This window comes from Mizuhopecten yessoensis, unplaced genomic scaffold (genome assembly GCF_002113885.1).
Source record: "Mizuhopecten yessoensis strain PY_sf001 unplaced genomic scaffold, ASM211388v2 scaffold10939, whole genome shotgun sequence".
NCBI lineage: Eukaryota > Metazoa > Mollusca > Bivalvia > Pectinida > Pectinidae > Mizuhopecten > Mizuhopecten yessoensis.
The window spans coordinates 654,579-666,867 of NW_018408797.1; the positions used below are offsets into that span (position 1 = coordinate 654,579).

The 12,289-nt window shown below is 35.7% G+C and overlaps 1 protein-coding gene across 1 annotated transcript in view; it reads left to right on the forward strand.

Annotated features, from left to right (window-relative positions):
* The window catches only part of LOC110463887, a 39,256-nt gene that overhangs the window by 11,895 nt on the left and 15,072 nt on the right, over window positions 1–12,289 (forward strand). The window contains exon 2 of the mRNA XM_021518799.1: window positions 12,021–12,091. Within this exon, the coding sequence (XP_021374474.1) occupies window positions 12,021–12,091 (71 nt within the window). The remainder of the gene's footprint in view (window positions 1–12,020; window positions 12,092–12,289) is intronic.

The window sequence follows — 12,289 nt, forward strand, 5'->3', positions numbered from 1 at the left end:
TTCTACGGGCTACATTTCCTTTGTACTGTCCTTGGATTAACATACGATCAAAAAACGTTGTTATACTTAATATCCAATATTTTCAAGCGACAACTGCTCAGGTCCTTGCGTCAGCCAGTTGGAGTATATTCGTTAGTCAATCATGACGTGACGTCAAATTCAAATTATGACAAAAATTCATGAATCGTTTCCGAATGACATTGGTTACCTTACGTAACTAGTAACCATAGAAAACAAGATGTTGTTCCTGCAAAACTGGCTGTTCCACCTTTTGGTAAAACATTTTGTTCAGATTATATTTCGAACCCAATGAGACAGCGCATTACGGAATTTATGTGAGCGAAACTGTACTGCATCCATCATAAATGGTTTGAAAAAAATTCATTTGAATATTCATTGTTCCGTACAGCAAAACATACTTTAGATATGAGATTATTACCGGAAGTTTCATTGTACATAGCAAAAGCATTTGTCAGGTGGCAACAGCACATCTTAGTATGTTAAACATAAGCTCCCCGAAAGTAATTTTAGTAGAACTATGGTCAAGTATTTCTGGATATTTCATAAATTGTGTCATATATTGGTGAACGGTGTTTGATGGCGGACACCTTAATAGATTTTTTTAAATTAATGTAACTCGCATCGGGCGATTCTGTAATGATTGGCATGCGTAAAGCTTTCTATCGAATCAGCCGAAGTCTTACCGACAACCAATCACCTTCAACATCATGGCTTCCATGTAACCAATCTTCGTGTTTATAGCAAGGTTATTGAAATCCTAGCGAAACGCTAGGTCCATTGCTTCTGATTTTTATTTACTACAGAACCATCAAAGCGTTTGTAAATTACCAGGGTTGTTGTGTATACTTCATTAACCTCCGATTTATCTTTCTCCGTTAGCACAGTTGTAATGGAAGCTTTGCATACCAATTCTAACGCTACTATTAAGGATGGTAGCAAAACTGTATACAGTATAATACAGGATTTTGTAAAAAAAAATATCTGAAAAGTAAACCTAAAAGTATTGAGGTATATGACATAATTATGCAACCCGTATATCAGAATTATACGGTATTTCAATAACGTCATAATGGTACGCGGATTGTATGATGTAGCACTCTCATACTCGAGAAGTGCAGGATCAGGACCAAGATATGAGGAAGTCTCTTGGATCCAAATAAGATCAAACTCATGATAATCGCCAAAATGTCTTGTTTAGCCTTGGAAATTTTCTCAAAGGACTGTTCTCCTAAAAACAATTCTCGACCCGCCACTGGTTTAAGCATAACATGTAATTGAATGGTAAAGTCACACGACCAGACAATTATCTATAACTGCCACGTATAGGAAGTGGTAATTACATATAATCATCTCCCAACGCCTTCCTGAGTAGACAGATTTCTCGTGTTAGTAAAATGATGGACGGTTCAATCCACAACAGATAGATGACCAGGCTTGTCGGAAATACACGTGTACCTACTGCTGGGATTCACTATGCTACAGGAATAAAACGGCGGGCGTGATGATTGACGTACGACCGTGTTTTATCAACATAGACCTGCTCTCCTGACCTTGGAAGATATAGAGATGTTTCTAACAAATCATTGTATCACGTGTTTTCCTCTCATATTGAAAAGCTACGAGTTTCCCGACCACTTGGGGAGGGTAACAGTTTATGGCGCTGACCCGCTGATGTCGGCATCGTGTATACCAACAGATGGTTCATATTACCTCACGTGCATATCTAAAAATAGATCATGCCTATTACCACCTGTCTTATAATTACCAATGAATGATTGAAACTGACACCAATCCGTCATCCATTTTGTGTTATGCTTCCGAGATCTGGTGTTTTCACAAATCACCCTATGTAGAAAAAGTACATCTTAGTTTGTGTAAGAAAGTGTTAGGAGTTCGGAAAAAAACAAAAAAAATAAGGATTTTCAAATGGAGTGACAATTGTATATTTAAGTCATGTTATGATGAATGTGTTAATGTATCTAATGGCTGGATAGTTAATATTAAGCACGAGTTGTCTAGTGTTGGTTTGGAATATATGTTCAAAACAATTTACTTGTTCATGTTGCTTTTAAGATTATAGAACAAAGAATTTTAGATAATTGTGGACAAAATTTATAGAACCTAAGTACAAACGCCTAATTACATGTTTTAGATTGTTTCTAAACATTTTCTTTAGGTTGGTAAGTATGGATTTAGGAACATGTTATTGGTTTTGTAAAAAGAACTTCTCATACTGTTTTAGATTGTTGTCTCATAATTTAAATATTGAAGTGGGTAGACGGAACAATGTTGTTCTACAGAATAGATCATGTACTCGCTGTGCTTCTGGTGATATAAAAGATGAATTTCACTTCATCCTAAAATGTCCATTATATCAAGACCTGAGATGTAAATATATCAAGCGATTCTATCACAGAAGTCCTAATGTTTTTAAGTTAAAAAATCTATTGAGTACTATTAATGTAAAAGAATTATGTAATTTAGGAAAGTATTTATATTGTGCTACAGGAAAACGTAGAGAAATCAATGTATGATATGGAAAACTACTTGTATACTTTGTAAGCTCACTCTCCACTTAATCAATGTAAATGTGTACAAAAATATCTTGTACATGTACTATATGATGTAATTGTTTGATATTCAACCTATGAGTAGGATTGCTCTTGGAAATAAAGAAACTGAACCCAACCTAGTATTTGAGTTCAACATTCTATTGCCTAAAATTGTATGATTTTTTGTATTTTTCAATTAGCAATTAAAGATTCGTGTAATGTGACAGGAGTGAGGCCGTTCTAACTTAAACAGATAAGACTCACTTGTTGTTTGTCATAACTAGAAAAGAAGCGCGTGAAGTTTGCTGTAAATTGACGTCAGCCTTGTGACCACGTTTCCGTTGTTGTATAAGGATGTAATTTCTTACAGAATACAAACAATCTACTTCAAACACAAATTGATATGCAGTGTTCGTATGTTGTAGTGCTAATTTGCAAGTTCCTGTTCGAATTTCGTTTACTAGAAAGTACTGAAAATTCGTAAAATACAATCTATTGTTATTAAAATATCTTTAAAAAACCCACCGAAGATCATTATTAAACATAATACTTAAAATTCTTGTCTCTCCACTCCATCGCTGTTTAGTATGCCTTCCAACGGTTGATAACCTGAAAAGTGTAATACATACAGAAAACTTCACTTGACACGTGAAATATCCGTAACAGCAAAGAGGAGCGACTGTATTAAAGGTGCCTCTGGAATTAAGAAGCACAATATTAATTAATTATTATAAAACATCCGTTTATTGAGGTGTTCATCGTATTTTAATGATAATTTTTTTTTAAACATACACCTCAAGATGTCGATAAGGAATATTACATTTGAATAAATTATTTTGATAACAAAAAATCAAAAACTTTATCTTAAAAACACCCAACATTGTCACTTAATGGAACAAGAAGGATTGTCAAACAAGGATTTTTATCTGTGATCGAAACCCTAAGGAAAGGAACTTAAATGACCTGATCATAAAAAGCGGTATCTAGTTCTGGTTGAATCACTTGAGAGATTTGACCGTAACGTCTCGTAGTTGCGGTATAGGCCGTTCTATATTTGGCGTACATACACTAAATTATCTTTAAATTAACGGAACCAAAAATAAATGCAGTGTGACCCATTACTTTAGTTTTCTCCCACGACCAGAATTTTGCTTAGGTTAGGCTTAATGTGTTTGAGAGCTGGTCCAATAAGCGTTCTTCAACCATGTAGTAAAATACCAGTTACAATAATTCACAGCTAGATTTGGTGAACTTCAGTGGTGTTTTCAGTATTATTCTTTGTTAGTTGTCTTTAATTACTTATTATCATCTTTAAAACCACCTCTTACCAGGTTTGTCACCTTGTTGCTGACTTCCCAGATGAAGACATATGTGAATGAAATATCTATCATTATTTTAAAGATCCCTGCACCACTGGCAAAACTAACAATACATTGGGACTCATGGTTTCCGGCATGACTATAGCTTAAATAAATCATTTCTGAAAACCACACCTTGTGAGACTTTATGAACAAATTGTAAAGTTTAAACAAACAAAACATAATCAACAGCAGAGCTGCTGCTGAACAAAAATCAACGGTCAAGACGAGGATTCGAACCTTGAACCTCACATGTTTTACTGTATACTGTATAATTGTTCTTCAATTATAGTCAAAACGAAATTAAAGGGGGGTTACTCTATATGCGAAACCTACAGTGGAGTCTCAGTGTTTGGCCTGCAGTGGGAAAGGTGTCCTTAATAGTATAACTCATTTAACCCAGCTTGCTGAGGCCTAGACGAACAAAACAATTCAAATAAAAAAGCGTGTGGCACATTTTATAGTTGAGTGATCTATTACAGTCTCGTTGGCAGTATGACAATGTCGGTTACGTACCTAAGCAGCAGACTAACATATTGTATATATACAAGCAGTGAAGAATTTTAAAACACAAATATATGTCTATCAAATTACAAATGCATCACATGTGTGTGGAACATGGTTGTTTATTTAATGATTTCCGGCTATAGTGACTGTATCTGTCAACAACTGACACATTTACCACGTGCTTGTTGAAATCTTAATGAATTTGAATGTAATTTGTCATTGAGTTGTGGCACCTAAAATATAAACTTCGCTGAGCCCTCCTACTTGTTTGACACTACCGTGACCAAAAAATAGTACCTCAAGACTATATTACGTAATATGCATATCGACGCCACCTTCTACCTTATTGCCCTTTTCTGATGGAATGGACGGTATGGGTATGCTCTCGTCATTATTATTTATACACTTAGGGCTAATTTAAACGTTACTGTCTACAAATGTGTGCACAAAAGCATGGTGTAAAAATGTATGTTTGTTACTTTCATCAATGGTCTCTGTTCCATATTGCCTACGTTATCTTCTTGATACTATTAATACAATGATTGTCGGTAAAGATTTGGTCGGTAGACTGGTGTGTATACAGTGTGTCTAGGGGTGGCACCAAGCCTATCACATTATCAATGTGTCTCCTCCCCCGAGTCAACGATTACCTCTTAGTCTACATTCGTACAATACTGTTAATTTGTTTTTCATTTAAGGAACATAAATAATAATTGTAATGAATAAGATAATCATATTTAATCAGACTCGATGATGTGTTTAATAAACTATTAACACGCAACTATAACAATAGTGCCCAGGCTATGAATACACAAATTGCAAACAGCATTTGCATTTATGCTACACAATCAGTATAAGGATTGTAGAAGGTCATCGCCACAACAAATAAATATATGTGGTGCTTTGTTCGTCTTCGATTCCTCCCTCATGGGTTTGTCAAGTGGTTTAGTAACTCGTGTGTTTTATGTATAGTGGTATGTACTCTCGTGTTTATATGCTGAGTGGTAAGTACTCGTGTGTTTATATGCTGAGTGGTAGGTATTCGTGTGTTTATATGTCGTGTGGTAGGTACTCGTGTGTTATATGTTTAGTGGTAGGTACTCGGGTGTTTATATGTTGTGTGGTAGGTATTCGTGTGTTATATGTATAGTGGTAGGTACTCGTGTGTTTATATATTTAGTGGTAGGTACTCGTGTGTTATATGTTGAGTGGTAGGTATTCGTGTGTTATATGTTGAGTGGTAGGTACTCGTGTGTTATATGTTGAGTGGTAGGTCCTCGTGTGTTACATGTTGAGTGGTAGGTACTCGTGGGTTATATGTTGAGTGGTAGGTACTCGTGTGTTATATGTTGAGGGGGACATGTAGGTACTCTTGTGTTTACATGTTGAGTGGTAGGTATTCGTGTGTTATATGTTGAGTGGTAGGTACTCGTGTGTGATATGTTGAGTGGTAGGTATTCTTGTGTTTACATGTTAAGTGGTAGGTATTCGTGTGTTATATGTTGAGTGGTAGGTACTCGTGTGTTATATGTTGAGTGGTACATGTAGGTACTCTTGTGTTTACATGTTGAGTGGTAGGTATTCGTGTGTTATATGTTGAATGGTAGGTACTCGTGTGTTATATGTTGAATGGTAGGTACTCTTGTGTTTACATGTTTAGTGGTAGGTACTCGTGTGTTGATATGTTGAGTGGTGGGTACTCGTGTGTTAAATGTTTAGTGGTAGGTTCTCGTGTGTTTACATGTTGAGTGGTAGGTATTCGTGTGTTATATGTTGAGTGGAAGGTACTCGTGTGTTTATATGTTGAGTGGTAGGTACTCGTGTGTTTATATGCATATGTTGAGTTGTAGGTACTCTTGTGTTTACATCTTGAGTGGTAGGTATTCGTGTGTTTACATGTTGAGTGGTAGGTACTCGTGAGTTATATGTTGAGTTGTAGGTACTCTTGTGTTTACATGTTGAGTGGTAGGTACTCGTGTGCTTATATGTTGATTGGTAGGTACTCGTGTGTTTATATGTTGAGTGGTAGGTACTCGTGTTTTTACATATTGAGTGGTAGGTACTCGTGTGTTCATATGTTGAGTGGTAGGTATTCGTGTGTTTACATGTTGAGGTGTAGGTACTCGCGTGTTTAAATGTTTAGTGGTAGGTACTCGTGTGTTATATGTTGCGTAGGTGGTACTCGTTGTTTTATACAACTGTATGTTGAATGGTACTCGTGGGTTTATTTCTTGAGTGGCTGGAGCTCGTCTGTCCTGATGATATCTTCCCCGGTGTGAGATGTCAATGATCACTATTAGACTAACGAATCCCGTGTGTGGTACCTAACGTCCCAGATCACTCATTCACATAAATAACGCAATGCTGTGGCCCTTCCGTGATGATGGGGATGATGGAGATAAATTGTAGCTGATAATTGCTGAGAAGGACATGGAGTATTTCTCTCACGAGTGCTAGACAAGTCAATCAGTGCATAAAACCAGTCTAATACACATGCAACAGTATATCATCTATGTAATTTCTTATTATATACATCAAGACATTTAAGGATCAAAATCTACGAGAAAAATATTGTTTAAGTTTAACCCACATTAACACAGATATCCTTCCAGAGAGCAGGTCCTATCCTGCAAGCTCTGCTGATGCTGTACATAATAGGAAACATAAAATATTCTCCCCAATATGTATTGCATTAAAACGTGCTGTCTTCCTGTTAATAAGGCTCGTGTCGACGGACGGTTTCATTCTTAATGTACAAGAACCAATCGTGGGGACAAAAATGACGCTAAAAAGCACGACGATGTGTATGTCAATCTTGGAAGTATTGTGTTGACGAAGTATATAAGGTCAATGGGTACATTAATAAATCTCAGCTTACCTCTGAAATTCTCATCACATTCATTGAGCCTCTTAAAGGTAATTACAGCTAGTCTGAAAGGTACACTGGGCGCAAATGTTTGTTAAAACTCACAAAAAGAAGTTATAAGAAAGAAGGACAATATGTACGTGTATTAATATAATTAGCTGTCTAAACGTACAGAATAGTGGAAGATTAAACTAATTTCTCAAAAAACTTGAAGTTGATCCCAAAATATTACCTTAGCATATTCAAAAAAAGGATCAGTTAATTTGGCACTTGGATGTATCAGCGAACATCTCTGGAGAATATGACAATGACGTCCGGATGTACTAGCAGCTGTTGCAAAATTCCTCGATACACAAAAGCGAAACGATGTTTGGCAAGAACAGAATATTGCTGGCGGAACCAAACTTAAGAGTTGATTATTATTAACCCATGTCCAATCAAACAAATAGTGAGAATGAGTGTGATGCTGCCATCTTATCAATCTACTGGCTGAATCACATACACCTAGACCATCCAAATGGTTTTCACATAAACACAGAGGATTTCAAAACTAATCCCAAGTAGAAGTACCGTTTTGCTTCACATGGCCGCATTCTGACCACACTAAATATTACCCAACACAGTCAAGTCAGTTAAACCCACCATAACTCTCGATAAACTCGTTCAGATAGGTATGTCCTGGAAAACTTAAAACTTAGTGGCGTTTACCAGAAAGTATTGTAATAAATATAGCAAGAACATAGCTGAAAGATGCATAATGCGGCTATGTTTTGTCAAGACAATTCCGAAATGCCTTGGTACACAGGGAGCAATGACTCGTAGTAACTCGTCAAATAGAAGCCATGATGATAAAGTTTACAAAGTGTCAAGAAAACTGGTTGAATATTGAGAAAGGCTATATCTTGGCTATATTGAAATGAAAAAATAAACTAATGGTAACAGTAAAAAATCGTCAAATCGAAATTCAGAATACAGGAAAAACGTACACATCATACCTTATCTACAAACACTCTGCCAATACTATAACATGGTAATAATATTTTATTCGCTGATTGCCAACATTGATTTGTTTTATTTATTTTTCAGTGTAGTTTTATTGAGTCGACTTCGACGTTTTGAAGTTTCCCCCCTCAGAGTTGGTCGTATTATTTATAAATACCTAATCAACGAAATGTAACTGTGATTTAATTTATGTTACATTCTACTAAAACTAAAAATGAGGAATACTATATATATATACAGTCTGAAGAATCTCCTAGAAGAGATGAGAGTACTAAAGACTCGTTGTTGAGAATTTTTCTTTTTATAATATTTCTTCGTCCGTAAGGATCATTACGATATATATTATAAAAGCAGAAAAATAATCCTTACGGACGAAGAAATATTATATAAAATATTATATAAATATTATATAAATATTATATAAGACTGTTTATTTGAATACTTCAAATAAACAGTCTGAAGAATCTCCTAGAAGAGATGAAAGTACAAAAGACTCGTTGTTAAGAATTTTTCTATATATATATATATATATATATCCCCAATGTGGGCGTATTGATCATGACAGAGAATTTTAGTACACAACATTGTCTTAATCTCACATCGTAGATATTACTCGGTTGTCACGTGGACGTAACACAACTCTTCATACGTCAGATATAGGTGACCTATTAACTAGATACTTACGTACAACCATACAGAGAATTGAGCAGTGACAGGATACACAGATGACGCGTGCCTTTCTGAGGTAGTACTCGCGAGAACACCATAACATACGTCATCTGGAATGTAACACATCGTAATTATAGAAATATATAGGTCAAATATATAGGTCAAATAATACTGTATGAAGCTATGCCAAGAGCAACCTTATACATTATGTCAGCTTAATGAAAACCACTCTGTACATTACCCCTAAATACAAATATGTCACAAGATAAATTGCACTTCACAATGGATTTTGAAAAAGTATTTCAATTTATAAGAACTAAAACTGTGCTTGAATATTTGTTTTGTTAATTCACTCGGATCAGAAAGCAGGGAGTATTCCAAGGAGGACGAAGCTGTGCGTGCATACAGAAATAGAGCTCTACAGTCATTAGATCTTGCATAGGAAAACGCCCTTTGCACCAATTAGGGTTTATTTGCTATCAAGGAAGGCACATTATCGCACTTTTCTCCGAACAGTTATTTAGGCTTGCATTCAACAGATTTCTTTTCGTGTACGAACTCAGGTCTCTTCGGAGTTTTTGTTTTGTTTTTGTTTTTGACGAAAGATTGCTAAATATTTTATCCCAACTAACCGGCTGTTTGTTCTGGCATTTAGCAATTGCGTCTTGAACAGATTTATCCCAGAGAGACTTGCATCTTTTGCATGTGCATTTCGGAAGTGTTAAATGTAAACACAAAAACGAGCTCAATGAATCATGTAAATGGATGTTCCGGGGAAATAACTAGCATATTTTGACACGTCAGTGCTGGCCAAAACGTGTCTAGATGTAATAACAGGACAGGCCAATGATTTATAAAATGTTTTATTTAAAAATTCAAAACTTTGTTGTTGTGTTTAAACATCTGAATAATGAGGACAGCCAAACCGTTTACAACCGAGCTGTAGATGGTGTATTTCTGAAAGGCTGCATTTCTCCCCCAATTATAATTGCAGACATCCCAGACTTGTATACTTAGTAAAGGGAATGAAAGAGCACACCAGATCAAAATATGTTTACCCCTTTTATACTGCTAGAAGTTTCTTTACTCATAGTTAGTTTACTCGTTATTTTATGTTGCGTTAGGACGTCCATCAGACTTGCATTATGTCACGTGATACGGTCAAAACACGTGATACGGTCCCGATTGGAAAGCATTCAATCATACCTTCCACAAGAGAAACCTTCTTCTATATATACGTATATACAAATAAAATTTGCCATTTATAAGATGCTTTCATATTTATGCATACAATAGTGTTGTTAAAGTTTGAGAAGCAGACTTTGATATTGACATGAAGATTTCTATTTGTTTGTGATAGTATTTGCGAGAGTCAAACGTAATAGCTAACAAACACAATAAGAAAGTATACTAGGGTCGTTTGTTCTCCACTGAGAGCTAGATCACGTTTGATCTCTCGGAACACGTGACATGCAAGAAACAGTTCCAAACTGTTAGTTTGACTGACATATGTATAGCTAAGCTATTGTATTGGTTTGGAGTACAACAAGGATTTATTGCACAACTAGGACACGACGAGTTCATAAAAAGTCCAGCGAGATGGGAAATCTTGCAGTAACTGGCTTACAGTATAGTAGCAAACCCAAACCCAAAATAGTAAAAATGACAACTTGATAACGCACCCTATACCTTCAAAGTGTTTGGTTTCTGTATACTTTACTTCTACCTAGTGAACGAGTTCTTAGTGAAATCATGTTAATATTTATTCATTATCAATATACATGTATTTCTTGTTGTTGATGTTTCCGGGAGTAAAAAGACGAAATTGACAACAGTATCAACCTTTGTGTAATTGGAAATATACTGCTCTTTTGTCGGAAGGAAATAGAAAGTGTTCGTTTAGAGCTGCACAAAACAATACCAAAACTAATCCACAATAAACATATTGGAGAGAAAAGAAAAAAACGTGAGAAATGTTGACCTAGAATGATTTTCTATTTTTATGAATTTGCTATGTGTCACTAACGATGCTTGCGGCGACTGTCATAATGGTTCCTTGTTGATATTTCAAATACCCTTTAGCTTAGCAAAGAGAAGAATCGGACGATGATACTAAATTCCAGAACATAGCGAGTCCTCTTTCTTATGGTATCTATTAAACACATGAAAGGGATTAGTTGTGCTGTGGAAAGTGGTAGCATTTGATTGATTACACACCTTTTTCTATGATCAATCATGATAAAGTGACTATGAAAGACAAGAACTGTAGTATTTACTTCCCTGGACAGGGGGTATGCCAGCCAGGAAGTCAGAACTACAGGAGTAACGATATGTTTAATTAGAACAATGTAAATGCAACACATTTCATGTCGGATTAATTATCATATTACATGTATCATAAGATGGAATGATATTCTCCTCAGCATTTGTTGCAACCACGGTGTGGCCTTTGAAGAAGTTTCCGTTTTGGAGGCTTTCTGGCAATTCAAAGATTGATGAGAATTGTGATGGGGGGTGGAGGGGTTCTAATCAAAGGGTCACATTCAAAAATATTATCTTCAGAGAATCGATACAGACTTTCATATGAACAGTAGAAAATACCTCGTGTAAGATAGAGGAGTCAACATTCTTTACCTAAGTCCATGTCTCGAAAAAGTGTTCCCGCGAATGTTTCCGCTCTAAGACGATGTAAAAGCATATATCTAATTGAATTCAAATGGATTCATTCCCCTTTCTGATGTACTGTCAATGTGATCTGCTGTTCTTTCCACTCTCTGTGCTTGAGTAAGGAATTTACTATGCTTCATGTCTCAGAACGGAGAGTTCTTGAACAAAAAATCGTTTTATTAATTTCTGAGAAGCTTTCATGCAGAACTTGCATATAATCATAATAGTGTCCTTGACTTTTGAACTTTGATTAACACCTTTAAATCGGTTATATGACTAAATATATGCTTTTAAAAGTTCTGTCCCACCAATATGGCCTCATTGTATACGTCCCTATAACTTATATGATAATAAAATAAAACACTTTTTAATTTCCAGATAATAAAGAGGCGGATATCAAAAACATTCCATTACGACAGAAGAGGACGACAGACGGTGGGCGTTTACCGGTAGGTACGAATGAGTAAACATCGTTGTTATTGCAACAAATGCAAAAATGTTTGATTATTGCTGTTGAGTTTGGCTTATTTCCAAAAACTATTAATCACAAAATAGCACCAGTCATGTTTTACCAAAAAAATGGATCCGGGTATTGAAAAAGTATCCTTCAACAACCGGACAGAAGCATGTACGACTGTCTTCCGTCG